Source organism: Panulirus ornatus, chromosome 21, assembly GCF_036320965.1.
Source record: "Panulirus ornatus isolate Po-2019 chromosome 21, ASM3632096v1, whole genome shotgun sequence".
Lineage (NCBI taxonomy): Eukaryota > Metazoa > Arthropoda > Malacostraca > Decapoda > Palinuridae > Panulirus > Panulirus ornatus.
In genome coordinates, this window is record NC_092244.1 from 1,033,293 (window position 1) to 1,054,718 (window position 21,426).

Genomic DNA, 21,426 nt, shown 5'->3' on the forward strand with positions numbered 1-21,426 from the left:
TTGAGGACAATGTGTGGTGTGAGGTGGTTTGATCGAGTAAGTAACGTAAGGGTAAGAGAGATGTGTGGAAATAAAAAAAGCGTGGTTGAGATAGCAGAAGAGGGTGTTTTGAAATGGTTTGGTCACATGGAGAGAATGAGTGAGGAAAGATTGACCAAGAGGATATATGTGTCGCAGGTGGAGGGAACGAGGAGAAGAGGGAGACCAAATTGGAGGTGGAAAGATGGAGTGAAAAAGATTTTGTGTGATCGGGGCCTGAACATGCAGGAGGGTGAAAGGAGGGCAAGGAATAGAGTGAATTGGAGCGATGTGGTATACCGGGGTTGACGTGCTGTCAGTGGATTGAATCAAGGCATGTGAAGCGTCTGGGGTAAACCATGGAAAGCTGTGTAGGTATGTATATTTGCGTGTGTGGACGTATGTATATACATGTGTATGGGGGTGGGTTGGGCCATTTCTTTCGTCTGTTTCCTTGCGCTACCTCGCAAACGCGGGAGACAGCGGCAAAAAAAAAAAATATATATATATATATATATATATATATATATATATATATATATATATATAGGGATATATATATATATATATATATATATATATATATATATATATATATATATATATATATAGGGATATATATATATATATATATATATATATATATATATATATATATATATATATATATATATATATCCCTGGGGATAGGGGATTAAGAATACTTCCCACGTATTCCCTGTGTGTCGTAGAAGGCGACTAAAAGGGGAGGGAGCGGGGGGCTGGAAATCCTCCCCTCTCGTTTTTTTTCTTTAATTTTCCAAAAGAAGGAACAGAGGGGGCCAGGTGAGGATATTCCAAAAAAGGCCCAGTCCTCTGTTCTTAACGCTACCTCGCTAATGCGGGAAATGGCGAATAGTTTAAAAGAAAAGAAAAAAAAAGATATATATATATATATATATATATATATATATATATATATATATATATATATATATATATATAGGGATAGGGGATTAAGAATACTTCCCACGTATTCCCTGCGTGTCGTAGAAGGCGACTAAAAGGGGAGGGAGCGGGGGGCTGGAAATCCTCCCCTCTCGTTTTTTTTTTAATTTTCCAAAAGAAGGAACAGAGAATTGGGCCAGGTGAGGGTATTCCCTCAAAGGCCCAGTCCTCTGTTCTTAATGCTACCTCGCTAACGCGGGAAATGGCGAATAGTTTAAAAGAAAAGAAAAAAAGATATATATATATAAATATATATATATATATATATATATATATATATATATATATATATATATATATATATATATATATATTCTTTTTTTCATTCATTTCAAGCTAGAAGTTTCAGTTTTCTAAATTGTTTCTTACATTTCTCATATGTATATATATGTATGTGTGTGTGTGTGTATATGTGCGTATGTATGTGTATGTGTGTGTATGTGTATATGTATATATATATGTATATTATCCCTGGGGATAGGGGTGAAAGAATACTTCCCACGTATTCCTCGCGTGTCGTAGAAAGCGACTAGAGGGGACGGGAGCGGGGGGCCAGAAATCCTCCCCTCCTTGTATTAACTTTCTAAAATGGGAAACAGAAGAAGGAGTCACGCGGGGAGTGCTCATCCTCCTCGAAGGCTCAGACTGGGGTGCCTAAATGTGTGTGGATGTAACCAAGATGTGAAAAAAGGAGAGATAGGTAGTATGTTTGAGGAAAGGAACCTGGATGTTTTGGCTCTGAGTGAAACGAAGCTCAAGGGCAAAGGGGAAGAGTGGTTTGGGAATGTCTGGGGAGTAAAGTCAGGGGTTAGTGAGAGGACAAGAGCAAGGGAAGGAGTAGCAATACTCCTGAAACAGGAGTTGTGGGAGTATGTGATAGAGTGTAAGAAAGTAAATTCTCGATTAATATGGGTAAAACTGAAAGTTGATGGAGAGAGGTGGGTGATTATTGGTGCATATGCACCTGGGCATGAGAAGAAAGATCAAGAGAGGCAAGTGTTTTGGGAGCAGCTGAATGAGTGTGTTAGTGGTTTTGATGCACGGGACCGGGTCATAGTGATGGGTGATTTGAATGCAAAGGTGAATAATGTGGCAGTTGAGGGAATAATTGGTATACATGCAGTGTTCAGTGTTGTAAATGGAAATGGTGAAGAGCTTGTAGATTTATGTGCTGAAAAAGGACTGATGATTGGGAATACCTGGTTTAAAAAGCGAGATATACATAAGTATACTTATGTAAGTAGGAGAGATGGCCAGAGAGCGTTATTGGATTACGTGTTAATTGACAGGCATGCGAAAGAGAGACTTTTGGATGTTAATGTGCTGAGAGGTGCAACTGGAGGGATGTCTGATCATTATCTTGTGGAGGCTAAGGTGAAGATTTGTATGGGTTTTCAGAAAAGAAGAGTGAATGTTGGGGTGAAGAGGGTGGTGAGAGTAAGTGAGCTTGAGAAGGAGACCTGTGTGAGGAAGTACCAGGAGAGACTGAGTACAGAATGGAAAAAGGTGAGAACAATGGAAGTAAGGGGAGTAGGGGAGGAATGGGATGTATTTAGGGAATCAGTGATGGATTGCGCAAAAGATGCTTGTGGCATGAGAAGAGTGGGAGGTGGGTTGATTAGAAAGGGTAGTGAGTGGTGGGATGAAGAAGTAAGAGTATTAGTGAAAGAGAAGAGAGAGGCATTTGGATGATTTTTGCAGGGAAAAAATGCAACTGAGTGGGAGGTGTATAAAAGAAAGAGACAGGAGGTCAAGAGAAAGGTGCAAGAGGTGAAAAAAAGGGCAAATGAGAGTTGGGGTGAGAGAGTATCATTAAATTTTAGGGAGAATAAAAAGATGTTCTGGAAGGAGGTAAATAAAGTGCGTAAGACAAGGGAGCAAATGGGAACTTCGGTGAAGGGCGCAAGTGGGGAGGTGATAACAAGTAGTGGTGATGTGAGAAGGAGATGGAGTGAGTATTTTGAAGGTTTGTTGAATGTGTTTGATGATAGAGTGGCAGATATAGGGTGTTTTGGTCGAGGTGGTGTGCAAAGTGAGAGGGTTAGGGAAAATGATTTGGTAAACAGAGAAGAGGTAGTGAAAGCTTTGCGGAAGATGAAAGCTGGCAAGGCAGCAGGTTTGGATGGTATTGCAGTGGAATTTATTAAAAAAGGGGGTGACTGTATTGTTGACTGGTTGGTAAGGTTATTTAATGTATGTATGACTCATGGTGAGGTGCCTGAGGATTGGCAGAATGCGTGCATAGTGCCATTGTACAAAGGCAAAGGGGATAAGAGTGAGTGCTCAAATTACAGAGGTATAAGTTTGTTGAGTATTCCTGGTAAATTATATGGGAGGGTATTGATTGAGAGGGTGAAGGCATGTACAGAGCATCAGATTGGGGAAGAGCAGTGTGGTTTCAGAAGTGGTAGAGGATGTGTGGATCAGGTGTTTGCTTTGAAGAATGTATGTGAGAAATACTTAGAAAAGCAAATGGATTTGTATGTAGCATTTATGGATCTGGAGAAGGCATATGATAGAGTTGATAGAGATGCTCTGTGGAAGGTATTAAGAATATATGGTGTGGGAGGAAAGTTGTTAGAAGCAGTGAAAAGTTTTTATCGAGGATGTAAGGCATGTGTACGTGTAGGAAGAGAGGAAAGTGATTGGTTCTCAGTGAATGTAGGTTTGCGGCAGGGGTGCGTGATGTCTCCATGGTTGTTTAATTTGTTTATGGATGGGGTTGTTAGGGAGGTAAATGCAAGAGTTTTGGAAAGAGGGGCAAGTATGAAGTCTGTTGGGGATGAGAGAGCTTGGGAAGTGAGTCAGTTGTTGTTCGCTGATGATACAGCGCTGGTGGCTGATTCATGTGAGAAACTGCAGAAGCTGGTGACTGAGTTTGGAAAAGTGTGTGGAAGAAGAAAGTTAAGAGTAAATGTGAATAAGAGCAAGGTTATTAGGTACAGTAGGGTTGAGGGTCAAGTCAATTGGGAGGTGAGTTTGAATGGAGAAAAACTGGAGGAAGTGAAGTGTTTTAGATATCTGGGAGTGGATCTGGCAGCGGATGGAACCATGGAAGCGGAAGTGGATCATAGGGTGGGGGAGGGGGCGAAAATCCTGGGGGCCTTGAAGAATGTGTGGAAGTCGAGAACATTATCTCGGAAAGCAAAAATGGGTATGTTTGAAGGAATAGTGGTTCCAACAATGTTGTATGGTTGCGAGGCGTGGGCTATGGATAGAGTTGTGCGCAGGAGGATGGATGTGCTGGAAATGAGATGTTTGAGGACAATGTGTGGTGTGAGGTGGTTTGATCGAGTGAGTAACGTAAGGGTAAGAGAGATGTGTGGAAATAAAAAGAGCGTGGTTGAGAGAGCAGAAGAGGGTGTTTTGAAGTGGTTTGGGCACATGGAGAGGATGAGTGAGGAAAGATTGACCAAGAGGATATATGTGTCGGAGGTGGAGGGAACAAGAAGAGGGAGACCAAATTGGAGGTGGAAAGATGGAGTGAAAAAGATTTTGTGTGATCGGGGCCTGAGCATGCAGGAGGGTGAAAGGAGGGCAAGGAATAGAGTGAATTGGAGCGATGTGGTATACCGGGGTTGACGTGCTGTCAGTGGATTGAATCAAGGCATGTGAAGCGTCTGGGTTAAACCATGGAAAGCTGTGTAGGTATGTATATTTGCGTGTGTGGACGTATGTATATACATGTGTATGGGGGGGGTTGGGCCATTTCTTTCGTCTGTTTCCTTGCGCTACCTCGCAAACGCGGGAGACAGCGACAAAGTATAATAATAATAATAATAATAATAATAATATATATATATATATACTCCCTGGGGATAGGGGAGAAAGAATACTTCCCACGTATTCCCTGCGTGTCGTAGAAGGCGACTAAAAGGGAAGGGAGCGGGGGGCTGCAAATCCTCCCCTCTCTCTTTTTTTTTTTTTTTTTTCCAAAAGAAGGAACAGAGAAGGGGGCCAGGTGAGGATATTCCCTCAAAGGCCTAGTCCTCTGTTCTTAGCGCTACCTCGCTGATGCGGGAAATGGCGAATAGTATGGAAAAAAAAATATATATATATATATATATATATATATATATATATATATATATATATATATGTGTGTGTGTGTATATGGGTGGACTGGCAGTTTCTTTGTTTCCTGGTGCTACCTTACTGACACCAGAAACGGCAATCAAGTATAATAAACAAAATATTTTCTTTTATACTTCTTCACCATTTCCCACTTTAGTGAGGTAGCGTTAAGAACAGAAGACTGAGCCTGAGAGGAACAGTGTGTGTGTGTGTGTGTGTGTGTGTGTGTGTGTGTGTGTGTGTGTGTGTGTGTGCAATTTTATTTGAGTCTAAAGAGATAATTGAAGACAAGTTCTTCACATCTTAAATTCACAGGGAGTTCATTAGAATCTGCAGTGAGGATTTCATCTTTATAAAATCACACTGCTCCAGTGCCCATTCTCATATCAAAACTGTGGACAATGTCAATCAGGAAGTCATCAATGACTGATGAATATATCTGGCAGCCATGATCCAGTTTGAGTCTAAATAATGAATTATATAATCTCAGCATGATAAAAAGTTATAGTTCAATCCATCTAATGGTTCAAAACAGTGGTGGGCAAAGATATGTGCCTACACAAGTGATTTTCATGTATCACATCATATGCTCCCACCAGGTGAACTATCAGCCAACCAGTGCATCAAAACCAGTGAAAGATACTGAAGCCATAAAATACTTAAATACTTAGCACAGGATGCATGCAAGAAAAAGGAAGTATCAGATTTATCATACTATATTTGCCACCATCACATGATACTTCTTGCCATTTATTTCATTCAGCATGATGTGAAGTGTAATCTTTGCAAGTTAGTGTGAATCTGTCAGCTGAAGATGGAGCAAGCTGGAGGGGTAGTAGAGAGCTAAGCTTTTTGTAAATAATTCCCAAGTAATCCCCAATTGTCAGTTCCCCCATATGTCTATCAAGTGTGCTAATGTGTTCCCTCTTGTGTATCTAGTGTCATCAGCTGTCACTCATATAAACTTCCACAAAGGTTCAGAAAGACTGAGTGTCCTCCTGGGTAATTATCAAGTGTCTGTGGTCATCATCTGTCTTATCATCATGATACAAATGTCCTAATATGAAATCTTAAGTGAAAAACCATATATCTTAAAGCTGTTTGTTTCCTTCAAGTCCAGCACAGGTTGTCCCTTATCAGATTAGTTGAAGAAATTATGCTAGTGTTTTGCCTGCATTACTGTTATAACACTTCCACCCTAATTTTTTCATATGTGATGGACTGTCCCTCATTAAAGAAACTCATTTCATGCATCATCTGTTCTCATTTTTCCAATACCAGTTTGGAAATATCTAACAACACACCTGTGGTAAACCTCCTATAAAAATTCTTGTATGAGTTGCATCAGGATGGTTGGTGGTTGGGAGAATAGTGCTGTTGGTGTCACTTCGAGGAACAGCTCGTTTAGTCTCCACCAGACGCCCATCTACTTTGTGAGGCCTTGCTCGCTGCACTGCATCCACATGATCAGAATTCATGAACGTCACAAACCCAAAGCCTCGAGACCTGACAAAAAGATAAATTTTAACATTTATATCCAAATGTCAAGATGTCTAAAGATATCAATAAGAACAAAGAAGCATTTCTGAGTGACAAAAGGACCACAGATGAGGAATTTTGGATTGCAAGTGTATATCAGCCAAGCAAAACCCATCCAACAACATGAGTCTACAGGGCAAGCACTAGCCAACACTAAGCAACCAAATTAAGCCCCACAGCAGAAATATTTTTTCTTTATTCATTATATGCAAGTGCGGTCTCCCGCGTCAGCAAGATAGTGCAAGGAAACAGAGGAAAGAATGGCCCAACCCACCCAAATAAACATGTATATACATAAACGCCCACACACGCACATATACATACACATACATTTCAACATATACATACATTTACATTTTGATGTATACATACATATACATACACAGACATATACATATATAAACGTGTACATCATAGGGTGGGGGAGGGGGCGAAAATCCTGGGAGCCTTGAAGAATGTGTGGAAGTCGAGAACATTATCTCGGAAAGCAAAAAGCAAAAATGGGTATGTTAGAAGGAATAGTGGTTCCAACAATGTTGTATGGTTGCGAGGCGTGGGCTATGGATAGAGTTGTGCGCAGGAGGGTGAAGGTGCTGGAAATAAGATGTTTGAGGACAATGTGTGGTGTGAGGTGGTTTGATCGAGTAAGTAATGTAAGGGTAAGAGAGATGTGTGGAAATAAAAAGAGCGTGGTTGAGAGAGCAGAAGAGGGTGTTTTGAAATGGTTTGGTCACATGGAGAGAATGAGTGAGGAAAGATTGACCAAGAGGATATATGTGTCGGAGGTGGAGGGAATGAGGAGAAGTGGGAGACCAAATTGGAGGTGGAAAGATGGAGTGAAAAAGATTTTGTGTGATCGGGGCCTGAACATGCAGGAGGGTGAAAGGAGGGCAAGGAATAGAGTGAATTGGATCGATGTGGTATAGCGGGGTTGACGTGCTGTCAGTGGATTGAATCAGGGCATGTGAAGCGTCTGGGGTAAACCATGGAAAGTTGTGTGGGGCCTGGATGTGGAAAGGGAGCTGTGGTTTCAGGCATTATTGCATGACAGCTAGAGACTGAGTGTGAACGAATGGGGCCTTTGTTGTCTTTTCCTAGTGCTACCTCGCACACATGAGGGGGGAGGGGGATGGTATTCCATGTGTGGCGAGGTGGCGATGGGAATGAATAAAGGCAGAGTGTGAATTGTGTGCATGGGTATATATGTATGTGTCTGTGTGTGTATATATATGTGTACATTGAGATGTATAGGTATGTATATTTGCGTGTGTGGACGTGTATGTATATACATTGTGTATGGGGGTGGGTTGGGCCATTTCTTTCATCTGTTTCCTTGCGCTACCTCGCAAATGCGGGAGACAGCGACAAAGCAAAATAAATAATAAATAATATATATCATACTTGCTGCCTTCATCCATTCCCGTCGCCATCCCACCACACATGAAATAGCATCACCCCCCTCCAGCGAGGCAGCACCAGCAACAGACAAAAAGGCCATATTTGTTCACACCCAGTCTCTAGCTTTCATGTGTAATGCACCAAAACCACAGCTCCCTTTCCACATCCAGGCCCCACAGACCTTTCCATGGTTTACCCCAGATGCTTCACATGCCCTGGCTCAATCCACTGACAGCACGTCGACCCCAGTATACCACATTGTTCCAATTCACTCTATTCCTTGCATGCCTTTCACCCTCCTGTATGTTCAAGCCCTGATTACTCAAAATCTTTATCACTCCATCCTTCCACCTCTAATTTGGTCTCCCACTTCTTCTTCCCTCCACCTCTGACACATATATCCTCTTGGTCAATTTTTCCTCATTCATTCTCTCCAAACTATTTCAACACACCCTCTTCTGCTCTCTCAACCACACTCTTTCTATTACCACACATCTCTCTTACCTTTTCATTACTTACTCGATCAAACCACCTTACACCACATAGTGTCCTCAAACATTTCATTTCCAAAACATCCACCCTCCTCCACACAACCCTATCTATAGGCCATGCCTCGCAACCATATAACATTGGTGGAACCACTATTCCTTCAAACACCCATTTTTGCTCTCAGAGATAACATTCTCGCCTTCCACACATTCTTCAACACTCCCAGAACCTTTGCCCCCTCCCCCACCCTGACTCACTTCCATTTCCATGGTTCCATCCACTGCTAAATCCACTCCCAGATATCTACAGCATTTCACTTCCTCCAATTTTTCTCCATTCAACCTTACCTCCCAATTAACTTATCCCTCAACCCTACTAAACATAATAACCTTGCGCTTATTCACATTTACTCTTAACTTTCTTCTTTCACACACTTTACCAAACTCAGTCACCAGCTTCTGCAGTTTCTCACTCAAATCAGCCACCAGCACTGTATCATCAGCGAACAAGAACTGACTCACTTCCTAAGCCCTCTTATCCACAACCAACTGCATACTTGCCTCTCTTTCCAAAACTCTTGCATTCACCTCCCTAACCATCCCATCCATAAATAAATTAAACAACTATGGAGATATCACTCACCCCTGCTGCAAACCGACATTCGCTGGAGCCAATCACTTTCCTCTTTTCCTACTCGTAAGAAATATAGCAAGGAAAAACAATGAAAGTTTTGAAGTGTGCAAATCATCTCTCCAAAGTGGTGCCCTACATGCCTTAAAAGAATCTTTATGATCCCAAAGGGTTAGAAACCTCTTCAGACCCTCTGCCTTCTGGTGAGGTAAGTGCTTCTCATCCTTCCTGTGCACCTGTTTGATGACAGCTGTGTCTGCCCAACCCAAGTCCACCCACCAACCGATCACCAACCTTCATTTGGCAATAACTTTATCATCCCCTTGCTATCAGTACTGACCACCTGATAATTCTCAACACTGACATAACCTGATGCAAGTCACCATTAGTTAAGAGAATTTTCAAAAGAAAGGAAAAGAAAAAAGCTGGAAAGAACAATCCAGGAAAAATGTTTACATATCATGTATGTATGACTCATGGTGAGGTGCCTGAGGATTGGCGGAATGTGTGCATAGTGCCATTGTACAAAGGCAAAGGGGATAAGAGTGAGTGCTCAAATTACAGAGGTATAAGTTTGTTGAGTATTCCTGGCAAATTATATGGGAGGGTATTGATTGAGAGGGTGAAGGCATGTACAGAGCATCAGATTGGGGAAGAGCAGTGTGGTTTCAGAAGTGGTAGAGGATGTGTGGATCAGGTGTTTGCTTTGAAGAATGTATGTGAGAAATACTTAGAAAAGCAAACGGATTTGTATGTAGCATTTATGGATCTGGAGAAGGCATATGATAGAGTTGATAGAGATGCTCTGTGGAAGGTATTAAGAATATATGGTGTGGGAGGCAAGTTGTTAGAAGCAGTGAAAAGTTTTTATCGAGGATGTAAGGCGTGTGTACGTGTAGGAAGAGAGGAAAGTGATTGGTTCTCAGTGAATGTAGGTTTGCGGCAGGGGTGTGTGATGTCTCCATGGTTGTTTAATTTGTTTATGGATGGGGTTGTTAGGGAGGTGAATGCAAGAGTTTTGGAAAGAGGGGCAAGTATGAAGTCTGTTGGGGATGAGAGAGCTTGGGAAGTGAGTCAGTTGTTGTTCGCTGATGATACAGCACTGGTGGCTGATTCATGTGAGAAACTGCAGAAGCTGGTGACTGAGTTTGGTAAAGTGTGTGAAAGAAGAAAGTTAAGAGTAAATGTGAATAAGAGCAAGGTTATTAGATACAGTAGGGTTGAGGGTCAATTCAATTGGGAGGTGAGTTTGAATGGAGAAAAACTGGAGGAAGTGAAGTGTTTTAGATATCTGGGAGTGGATCTGGCAGCGGATGGAACCATGGAAGCGGAAGTGGATCATAGGGTGGGGGAGGGGGCGAAAATTCTGGGAGCCTTGAAGAATGTGTGGAAGTCGAGAACATTATCTCGGAAAGCAAAAATGGGTATGTTTGAAGGAATAGTGGTTCCAACAATGTTGTATGGTTGCGAGGCGTGGAATATGGATAGAGTTGTGCGCAGGAGGATGGATGTGCTGGAAATGAGATGTTTGAGGACAATGTGTGGTGTGAGGTGGTTTGATCGAGTAAGTAACGTAAGGGTAAGAGAGATGTGTGGAAATAAAAAGAGCGTGGTTGAGAGAGCAGAAGAGGGTGTTTTGAAATGGTTTGGTCACATGGAAAGAATGAGTGAGGAAAGATTGACCAAGAGGATATATGTGTCGGAGGTGGAGGGAACGAGGAGAAGAGGGAGACCAAATTGGAGGTGGAAAGATGGAGTGAAAAAGATTTTGTGTGATCGGGGCCTGAACATGCAGGAGGGTGAAAGGAGGGCAAAGAATAGAGTGAATTGGAGCAATGTGGTATACCGGGGTTGACGTGCTGTCAGTGGATTGAATCAAGGCATGTGTATGGGGGTGGGTTGGGCCATTTCTTTTGTCTGCTTCCTTGCACTACCTCGCAAACGTGGGAGACAGCGACAAAGCAAAAAAAAAAAAAAAAAAAAAAAAAAAAAATCACCCTGGAATAAAAGATTATGATACTTCAAATCTTTCTTATCTCACCTGGGTTGGCTCACCTCATGAGCCTAGGGAGCATACAAATATGGAAGAAGATAATTCTATTTTTTCATTATTTTGCTTTGTTGCTGTCTCCCGCGTTAGCGAGGTAGTGCAAGGAAACAGACGAAAGAATGGCCCAACCTACCCACATACACATGTATATACATACACATCCACACACGCAATATATACATACCTATACATCTCAACGTATACATATGTATACACACACAGATATATACATATATACACATGCACATAATTCATACTGTCTGCCTTTATTCATTCCCATCGCCACCCTGCCACACACGAAAATAACCACCCCCTCCCCCCAAATGTGCGCGAGGTAGCACTAGGAAAAGACAACAAAGGCCACTTTTGTTCACATTCAATCTCTAGCTGTTATGTAATAATGCACCAAAACCACAGCTCCCTTTCCACAGCCAGGCCCCACAGAACTTTCCATGGTTTACCCCAGACGCTTCACATGCCCTGGTTCAATCCATTGACAGCACGTTGACCCCGGTATACCACACTGTTCCAATTCACTCTATTCCTTGTACGCCTTTCACCCTCCTGCATGTTCGGGCCCCGATCACTCAAAATCTTTTTCACTCCATCTTTCCACCTCCAATTTGGTCTCCCACTTCTCCTCGTTCCCTTAACCTCTGACACATATATCCTCTTGGTCAATCTTTCCTCACTCATTCTCTCCATGTGACCAAAGCCATTTCAACACACCCTCCTCTGCTCTCTCAACCACACTCTTTTTATTGCCACACATCTCCCTTACCCTATTATTACTTACTCTATCAAACCACCTCACACCACATATTGTCCTCAAACATCTCATTTCCAGCACATTCACCCTCCTCCGCACAACTCTATCCATAGCCCATTCCTCGCAACCATATAACATTGCTGAAACCACTATTCCTTCAAACATACCCATTTTTGCTTTCCGAGATAATGTTCTCGACTTCCACACATTCTTCAATGCTCCCAGAACTTTTGCCCCCTTCCCCACCCTATGATTCACTTCCACTTCCATGGTTCCATCCGCTGCCAAGAAGATAATGGTTATATTAAAACTTCCTTATGAAAAGGATTAAGTAACAGCAAAAAAAAGTACCTTATGATTCATCTTTTGGCACACTAGGGTTCATCAACCCCCTGCAAACCTAGGCCCAACTAAGTCAACCCTTAACATCTACATTTATGTATTGTTACTAGATATGTTAAATAGAATGCCATAGATCTCTACTGCTGGTCTCTTTCAAAGAAAGCATCCGAGGGAAGGCCAAAAGTGGAGGCAATCTTCCTAAAATTATGAGCTCCAACATATGGACAAGATTGGGTCAACAGAACAAGCCTAAGTCTTAGTCCAGGAAGAGGTAATCCTTGCTGAAAGATGGAACAGAAGGCTATGCAATAACCTCTCCTCATCCACTGATAAGTCTTTCTGGTCTTAAGCTATGGGCATCTCTAACAACTTCTGTTGCTCTACCTTTCCTTCAATTTTCCATTCTAAAATTACTATAGCTCTATCTCCTGTAGACAAAGCAAAACCTTTTGGTTCCTGTTTCTCCTCTATTTCCATCATGGGTGACTCTAACATTCCTTCACATTCTGATGCACCTCTTACTAATCCTATGCCCCTCCCTGTAATCTCTTTTCGGACTGTCCAAAAAGTACCTCTCTCTCTGGAAAAAAGCAAGGCTTATGGTCCTAAAGGCATCTATCCCTGCATAATGAAAGAGTGTGCCTCTGAACTTGCACCTGTACTTGCTCGTCTGTTCTGCTTCTGTTTAAAAAATCAAAACTTTTCCTTCTCCGAGGAAGCATGCATTAATACATCCCATCCCTAAGAAGGGTGACCATTCTGATCACTCTTAACTTTTGTCCTATTGCTTTGATGTCTACCATTTCCAGTCTTTAAATCCCCCTTAACTCTCATATCCTTAGACACCTCAAAACTCACAGTCTTCTCTCTGATCATCAGTATGGCTTCCATAAGGCTAGGCCACTGGTGATATTCTTTCCTATCTTACTAACATCTGGTCATCATTCCTGAAAGATTATGGAAAGTTATGTGTAATTGCCCCTGACATATCCAAAGCTTTTGACAGGGTGTAGCAACGGAGTCTCATCTCTAAGCTAACCCTCTTTTGGCTTCCCTCCCTCACTTTGCTCCTTCATATCTAGCTTCCTCTCCAGCTGATCTATCTCTGTGGATGTTGATGGATCGGCCTTCCCACTTTTCTCCATCAACAGCAGTGTCCCTCAATGTTCTGTCATGTTCCCTACACTTTCTTTTTTGACAATTTCCTCTTTTCCACAAATAATCAAATGCACTCATACACTGACAACTCACCACTGCATTCCTCCACATCTTTCATTGCTGCTCTTTCTTTTCTCACTTGATCTGCATCTCATCTTGACATAGATTCCTCAATAATCTCAGACTTAGTCAGAATATCTCAGTGGGATATATGAAATCTAGTCAAGTTTAATGCCTCCAAGACCCAGTTTTTGCCCATCTCTCTATCGAAAACTCCTCAAAACTCTCATCTCTCCTTTGATAGTTCTGTAATTCCACCTCTTGGATCAATGAACATAGTTGGTATTACTGTAACATCCACTCTTTCTTGGAAATCCCACATTACAGGAATAGCTAAGTCTGCCACTGAGAAATTGGGTGTCCTGTTGTGATGCTGAAACTTCTTTTCTTCTGAAGTTGCTCCATATATACAAAGGATTGCTTCATATTTGTATAGGGTAATACCCTCACATCTGAGGTAGTTCTATCTCTGCATCCTTACTTGACAGAGTCAAAAGCAGTCCGACTTACAAACTCTCCTAGGCTAACTTCCAAACTTGACCCTCTTGCCATATGCCACAATGTTGGTTCACTTTCCCTCTTCTTTAGGTATTACTCTGGTTTATGCTACCAAGAACTGACTGTTTCTGTGGCCGTTGGCAACTCAAGGGAGGGCCATTTTGATAACTGTTTCTTTCCCTACACCTCATGCTCTGGATCTCTACCCTCCCATATTTTTTCCAATAACTTCGACCTGGCATATTCATAAATACTTTCCCTTGTCTCTACTTTTTCCCTCAAGGGTAAAGGAGAAAAATTTTTTGGGAATGTCTTAATGGTAAAGTCAGGAGTTAGTGTTAGGGTGAGAGCTAAGGAAGGGGTAGCAATACTGCTGAAGGAGTTATAGGAATTTGTTAAAGACTGTAAGAAAGTGAGACAGACTGTTGTGGACAAAAATGAAAGTGAATCATGAAGTGGGTGATTATTAGTGCTTATGCACATGGCCATAAGAACTTCAAAGTGAGGCAAGTATTTGGGGGCAATTGACTGAGTCTGTCAGCAGCTATGCTGCGAGAGATTAGATATCAGTGGCAGGTTATTTGAATGTAAAAGTGGGTAACGTGGCACTTGGGTATATAATTGGTGGGGTATAGGGTACAAGGATGAGAGCAAACTGTGAGAGGGCATATGAGGAGGAGTGGTAAAGAGAGGAATGATTGAACATTATCAAAGAAAAGGGAAAGAAGGACATGCACTGATCCTGTCATCTAGAGTAAGGGAGGGTGCTATAGAGCATGGATGGAATGGATCAAGATTAGTGTGAGTGAAAACAAAAACTGGAAATGTGATGCACACATGGGTATAAGAAAATGCACCTACAATTATGAATATTAAGCAAGGTAAGGATGAGATAAAATGTTTCTGGAGAAATTTCAGTGACTATATAAGTGGGTCTGAGAAGCAGAGAAATGTGGTTGTAATATAAGAAGGTGGGATGTTACAGCATTTTGCTGAATATTTATTTATTTATTTATTTTGCTTTGTCGCTGTCTCCCGCGTTTGCGAGGTAGCGCAAGGAAACAGACGAAAGAAATGGCCCAACCCACCCCCATACACAATGTATTACATACACGTCCACACACGCAAATATACATACCTATACATCTCAATGTACACATATATATACACACACAGACACATACATATATACCCATGCACACAATTCACACTGTCTGCCTTTATTCATTCCCATCGTCACCTCGCCACACATGGAATACCATCCCCCTCCCCCCTCATGTGTGCGAGGTAGCACTAGGAAAAGACAACAAAGGCCCCATTCGTTCACACTCAGTCTCTAGCTCTCATGCAATAATGCCCGAAATCACAGCTCCCTTTCCACATCCAGGCCCCACACAACTTTCCATGGTTTACCCCAGACGCTTCACATGCCCTGATTCAATCCACTGACAGCACGTCAACCCCAGTATACCACATCGATCCAATTCACTCTATTCCTTGCCCTCCTTTCACCTTCCTGCATGTTCAGGCCCCGATCACACAAAATCTTTTTCACTCCATCTTTCCACCTCCAATTTGGTCTCCCACTTCTCCTCGTTCCCTCCACCTCCGACACATATATCCTCTTTCTCAATCTTTCCTCACTCATTCTCTCCATGTGCCCAAACCATTTCGAAACACCCTCCTCTGCTCTCTCAACCACGCTCTTTTTATTTCCACACATCTCTCTTACCCTTACATTACTTACTCGATCAAACCACCTCACACCACACATTGTCCTCAAACATCTCATTTCCAGCAAATCCACCCTCCTGCGCACAACTCTATCCATAGCCCACGCCTCGCAACCATACAACATTGTTGGAACCACTATTCCTTCAAACATACCCATTTTTGCTTTCCGAGATAATGTATATTGTATAATAGTATAATTCAATTTTAGAATATGAATTAGTCTATAACTTACTAAAGAGAATTGGTTTTCCTGGTACTACCTCGCTTAAGCAGGGGATAGTGATACTGTTTCCTGTGGGAGGGGTAGCAACATGAATGGATGAAGGTAAAAAAGTATGAATAAATACATGTATGTATATGACTCTAGATTGATATGGGTGAAACTGAAAGTGGATGGAGAGAGATGGGTGATTATTGGTGCCCATGCACTTGGGCATGAGAAAGATCATGAGAGGCAAGTGCTTTGGGAGCAGCTGAGTGAGTGTGTTAGTAGTTTTGATACACAAGACTGGGTTATAGTGATGGGTGATTTCCATGCAAAGGTGGCAGTTGAGGGAATATTTAGTGTACATGGGGTGTTCAGTGTTGTAAATGTTAATGGTAAAGAGCTTGTAGATTTATGTGCTGAAAAAGGACTGATGACTGGGAATACCTGGTTTAAAAAGAGATATATATATAAGTATATGTATGTAAGTAGGAGAGAAGGCCAGAGAGCATTATTGGATTACGTGATAATTGATAGGCGTGCGAAAGAGAGACTTTTGGATGTTAATGTGCTAAAAGGTGCAACTGGAGGGATGTCTGATCATTATCTTGTGGAGGCAAAGGTGAAGATTTGTAGAGGTTTTCAGAAAAGAAGAGAGAATGTTGGGGTGAAGAGAGTGGTGAGAGTAAGTGAGCTTGGGAAGGAGACTTGTGTGAGGAAGTACCAGAACAGACTGAGTACAGAATGGAAAAAGGTGAAAAAGGGGGACATAAGGGGAGTGGGGGAGGAATGGGATGTATTTAGGGAAGCAGTGATGGCTTGCGCAAAAGATGCTTGTGGCATGAGAAGAGTGGGAGGTGGGCAGATTAGAAAGGGTAGTGAGTGGTGGGATGAAGAAGTAAGATTATTAGTGAAAGAGAAGAGAGAAGCATTTGGACAATTTTTGCAGGGAAATAATGTAAATGAGTGGGAGATGTATAAAAGAAAGAGGCAGGAGGTCAAGAGAAAGGTGCACAAATTTTAAGGAGAAGAAAAAGATGTTTTGGAAGGAAGTAAATAAAGTGCATAAGACAAGGGAACAAATGGGAACATCAGTGAAGGGGCTAATGAGGAGGTGATAACAAGTAGTGGTGATGTGAGGAGATGGAGTGAGTATTTTGAAGGTTTGTTGAATGTGTTTAATGATAGAGTGGCAAATATAGGGTGTTTTGGTTGAAGTGGTATGCAAAGTGATAGGGTTAGGGAGAATGATTTGGTATACAGAGAAGAGATAGTAAAAGCTTTGCAGAAGATAAAGCTGGCAAGGCAGCGGGTTTGGATGGTACTGCAGAGGAATTTATTAAAAAAGGGGGTAACCGTACTGTTGACTGGTTGCTAACGTTATTTAATGTCTGTATGACTCATGGTGAGGTGCCTGAGGACTGGCGGAATGCTTGCATAGTGCCACTGTACAAAGACCAAGAGGATAAAAGTCAGTGCTCAAATTACAGAGGTATAAGTTTGAGTATTCCTGGTAAATTATATGGGAGGGCATTGATTGAGAGGGTGAAGGCATGTACAGAGCATCAGATTGGGGAGGAGCAGTGTGGTTTCAGAAGTGGTACAGGATGTGTGGATCAGGTGTTTGCTTTAAAGAATGTATGAGAAATACTTAAAAAACCAAATGGATTTGTATGTACCATTTATGGATCTGGAAAAGGCAAATGATAGAGTTGATAGAGATGCTCTGTAGAAGGTTTTAAGAATATATGGTGTGGGAGGCAAGTTGTTAGAAGCAGTGAAAAGTTTTTATCGAGGATGTGAGGCATGTGTACATGTAGGAAGAGAGAAAAGTGATTTGATCTCAGTGAATCTTGGTTTGCGGCAGGGGTGCGTGATGTCTCCATGGTTGTTTCATTTGTTTATGGATGGGGTTGTTAGGGAGGTGAATGCAAGAGTTTTGGAAAGAGGGGCAAGTATGCAGTCTGTTATGGATAAGAGAGCTTGGGAAGTGAGTCAGTTGTTGTTCGGTGATGATACAGCACTGGTGGCTGATTCATGTGAGAAACTGCAGAAGCTGGTGACTGAGTTTGGTAAAGTGTGTGGAAGAAGAAAGTTAAGAGTAAATGTGAATAAGAGCAAGGTTATTAGGTACAGTAGGGTTGAGGGTCAAGTCAATTGGGAGGTGAGTTTGAATGGAGAAAAACTGGAGGAAGTGAAGTGTTTTAGATATCTGGGAGTGGATCTGGCAGCGGATGGAACCATGGAAGCGGAAGTGGATCATAGGGTGGGGGAGGGGGCGAAAATTCTGGGGGCCTTGAAGAATGTGTGGAAGTCGAGAACATTATCTCGGAAAGCAAAAATGGGTATGTTTGAAGGAATAGTGGTTCCAACAATGTTGTATGGTTGCGAGGCGTGGGCTATGGATAGAGTTGTGCGCAGGAGGATGGATGTGCTGGAAATGAGATGTTTGAGGACAATGTTTGGTGTGAGGTGGTTTGATCGAGTTAGTAACGTAAGGGTAAGAGAGATGTGTGGAAATAAAAAGAGCGTGGTTGAGAGAGCAGAAGAGGGTGTTTTGAAGTGGTTTGGGCACATGGAGAGAATGAGTGAGGAAAGATTGACCAAGAGAATATATGTGTCGGAGGTGGAGGGAATGAGGAGAAGAGGGAGACCAAATTGGAGGTGGAAAGATGGAGTGAAAAAGATCTTGTGTGATTGGGGCCTGAACATGCAGGAGGGTGAAAGGAGGGCAAGGAATAGAGTGAATTGGAGCGATGTGGTATACCGGGGTTGACGTGCTGTCAGTGGATTGAATCAAGGCATGTGAAGCGTCTGGGGTAAACCATGGAAAGCTGTGTAGGTATGTATATTTGCGTGTGTGGATGTATGTATATACATGTGTATAGGGGGGGTTGGGCCATTTCTTTCGTCTGTTTCCTTGCGCTACCTCGCAAACGCGGGAGACAGCGACAAAGTATAATAAAAAAAAAATAAAATATATATTCCCTGGGGATAGGGGAGAAAGAATACTTCCCACGTATTCCCTGCGTGTCGTAGAAGGCGACTAAAAGGGGAGGGAGCGGGGGACTGGAAATCCTCCCCTCTCGTTTTTTTTTTAATTTTCCAAAAGAAGGAACAGAGAATTGGGCCAGGTGAGGGTATTCCCTCAAAGGCCCAGTCCTCTGTTCTTAACGCTACCTCGCTAATGCGGGAAATGGCGGATAGTATGAAAGAAAAAGAAATATATATATATATATATATATATTATTATTATTATTTCCTTTGTCGCTGTCTCCCGCATTTGCGAGGTAGCGCAAGGAAACAGACAAAAGAAATGCCCCAACCGACCCCCATACACATGTATATACACAAACGTCCACACACGCAAATATACATACCTATACATCTCAATGTACAAATATATATACACACACAGACACATACATATATACCCATGCACACAATTCACACTGTCTGCCTTTATTCATTCCCATCACCACCTCACCACACATGGAATACCATCCCCCTCCCCCTCATGTGTGCGGGGTAGCGCTAGGAAAAGACAACAAAGGCCCCATTCGTTCACACTCAGTCTCTAGCTCTCATGCAATAATGCCCGAAACCACAGCTCCCTTTCCACATCCAGGCCCCACACAGCTTTCCATGGTTTACCCCAGACGCTTCACATGCCCCAATTCAATCCACTGACAGCACGTCAACCCCGGTATACCACATCGATCCAATTCAATCTATTCCTTGCCCTCCTTTCACCCTCCTGCATGTTCAGGCCCCGATCACTCAAAATCTTTTTCACTCCATCTTTCCACCTCCACTTTGGTCTCCCACTTCTCCTCGTTCCCTCCACCTCCGACACATATATCCTCTTTCTCAATCTTTCCTCACTCATTCTCTCCATGTGCCCAAACCATTTCAAAACACCCTCTTCTGCTCTCTCAAACACACTCTTTTTATTTCCACACATCTCTCTTACCCTTACATTACTTACTCGATCAAACCACCTGACACCACACATTGTCCTCAAACATCTCATTTCCAGCACATCCATCCTCCTGCGCACAACTCTATCCATAGCCCACGCCTCGCAACCATAGAACATTGTTGGAACCACTATTCCTTCAAACATACCCATTTTTGCTTTCCGAGATAATGTTCTCGACTTCCACACATTCTTCAAGGCTCCCAGGATTTTCGCCCCCTCCCCCACCCTATGATCCACTTCCGCTTCCATGGTTCCATCCGCTGCCAGATCCAATCCCAGATATCTAAAACACTTTACTTCCTCCAGTTTTTCTCCATTCAAACTTACCTCCCAATTGATTTGACCCTCAACCCTACTGTACCTAATAACCTTGCTCTTATTCACATTTACTCTTAACTTTCTTCTTTCACACACTTTACCAAACTCAGTCACCAGCTTCTGCTGTTTCTCACATGAATCAGCCACCAGCGCGGTATTATCAGCGAACAACAACTGACACTTCCCAAACTCTCTCATCCACAACAGACTTCATTCTTGCCCCTCTTTCCAAAACTCTTGCATTCACCTCCCTAACAACCCCATCCATAAAAAAATTAAACAACCATGGAGACATCACACACCCCTGCCGCAAACCTACATTCACTGAGAACCAATCACTTTCCTCTCTTCCTACACGTACACATGCCTTACATCCTCGATAAAAACTTTTCACTGCTTCTAACAACTTGCCACCCACACCATATATTCTTAATACCTTCCACAGAGCATCTCTATCATATCAGGTGTTTGCTTTGAAGAATGTATGTGAGAAATACTTAGAAAGGCAAATGGATTTGTATGTAGCATTTATGGATCTGGAGAAGGCATATGATAGAGTTGATAGAGATGCTCTGTGGAAGGTATTAAGAATATATGGTGTGGGAGGCAAGTTGTTAGAAGCAGTCAAAAGTTTTTATCGAGGATGTAAGGCATGTGTACGTGTAGGAAGAGAGGAAAGTGATTGGTTCTCAGTAAATGTAGGTTTGCGGCAAGGGTGTGTGATGTCTCCATGGTTGTTTAATTTGTTTATGGATGGGGTTGTTAGGGAGGTGAATGCAAGAGTTTTGGAAAGAGGGGCAAGTATGAAGTCTGTTGGGGATGAGAGAGAGCTTGGGAAGTGAGTCAGTTGTTGTTCGCTGATGATACAGCGCTGGTGGCTGATTCTTGTGAGAAACTGCAGAAGCTGGTGACTGAGTTTGGCAAAGTGTGTGAAAGAAGAAAGTTACGAGTAAATGTGAATAAGAGCAAGGTTATTAGGTACAGTAGGGTTGAGGGTCAAGTCAATTGGGAGGTGAGTTTGAATGGAGAAAAACTGGAGGAAGTGAAGTGTTTTAGATATCTGGGAGTGGATCTGGCAGCGGATGGAACCATGGAAGCGGAAGTGGATCATAGGGTGGTGGAGGGGGCGAAAATTCTGGGAGCGAGAATGTGTGGAAGTCGAGAACATTATCTCG

At 42.4% G+C, this 21,426-nt stretch overlaps 1 protein-coding gene across 2 annotated transcripts in view; it reads right to left on the reverse strand.

Moving 5' to 3' along the window:
• Positions 1–21,426, reverse strand: part of LOC139756244 (uncharacterized) — a 234,671-nt gene that overhangs the window by 158,680 nt on the left and 54,565 nt on the right. For both annotated transcript variants that reach the window (XM_071675425.1, XM_071675424.1), the window contains exon 3: positions 6,384–6,585. In XM_071675425.1, coding sequence (XP_071531526.1) covers positions 6,384–6,585 — 202 coding nt within the window. The remainder of the gene's footprint in view (positions 1–6,383; positions 6,586–21,426) is intronic.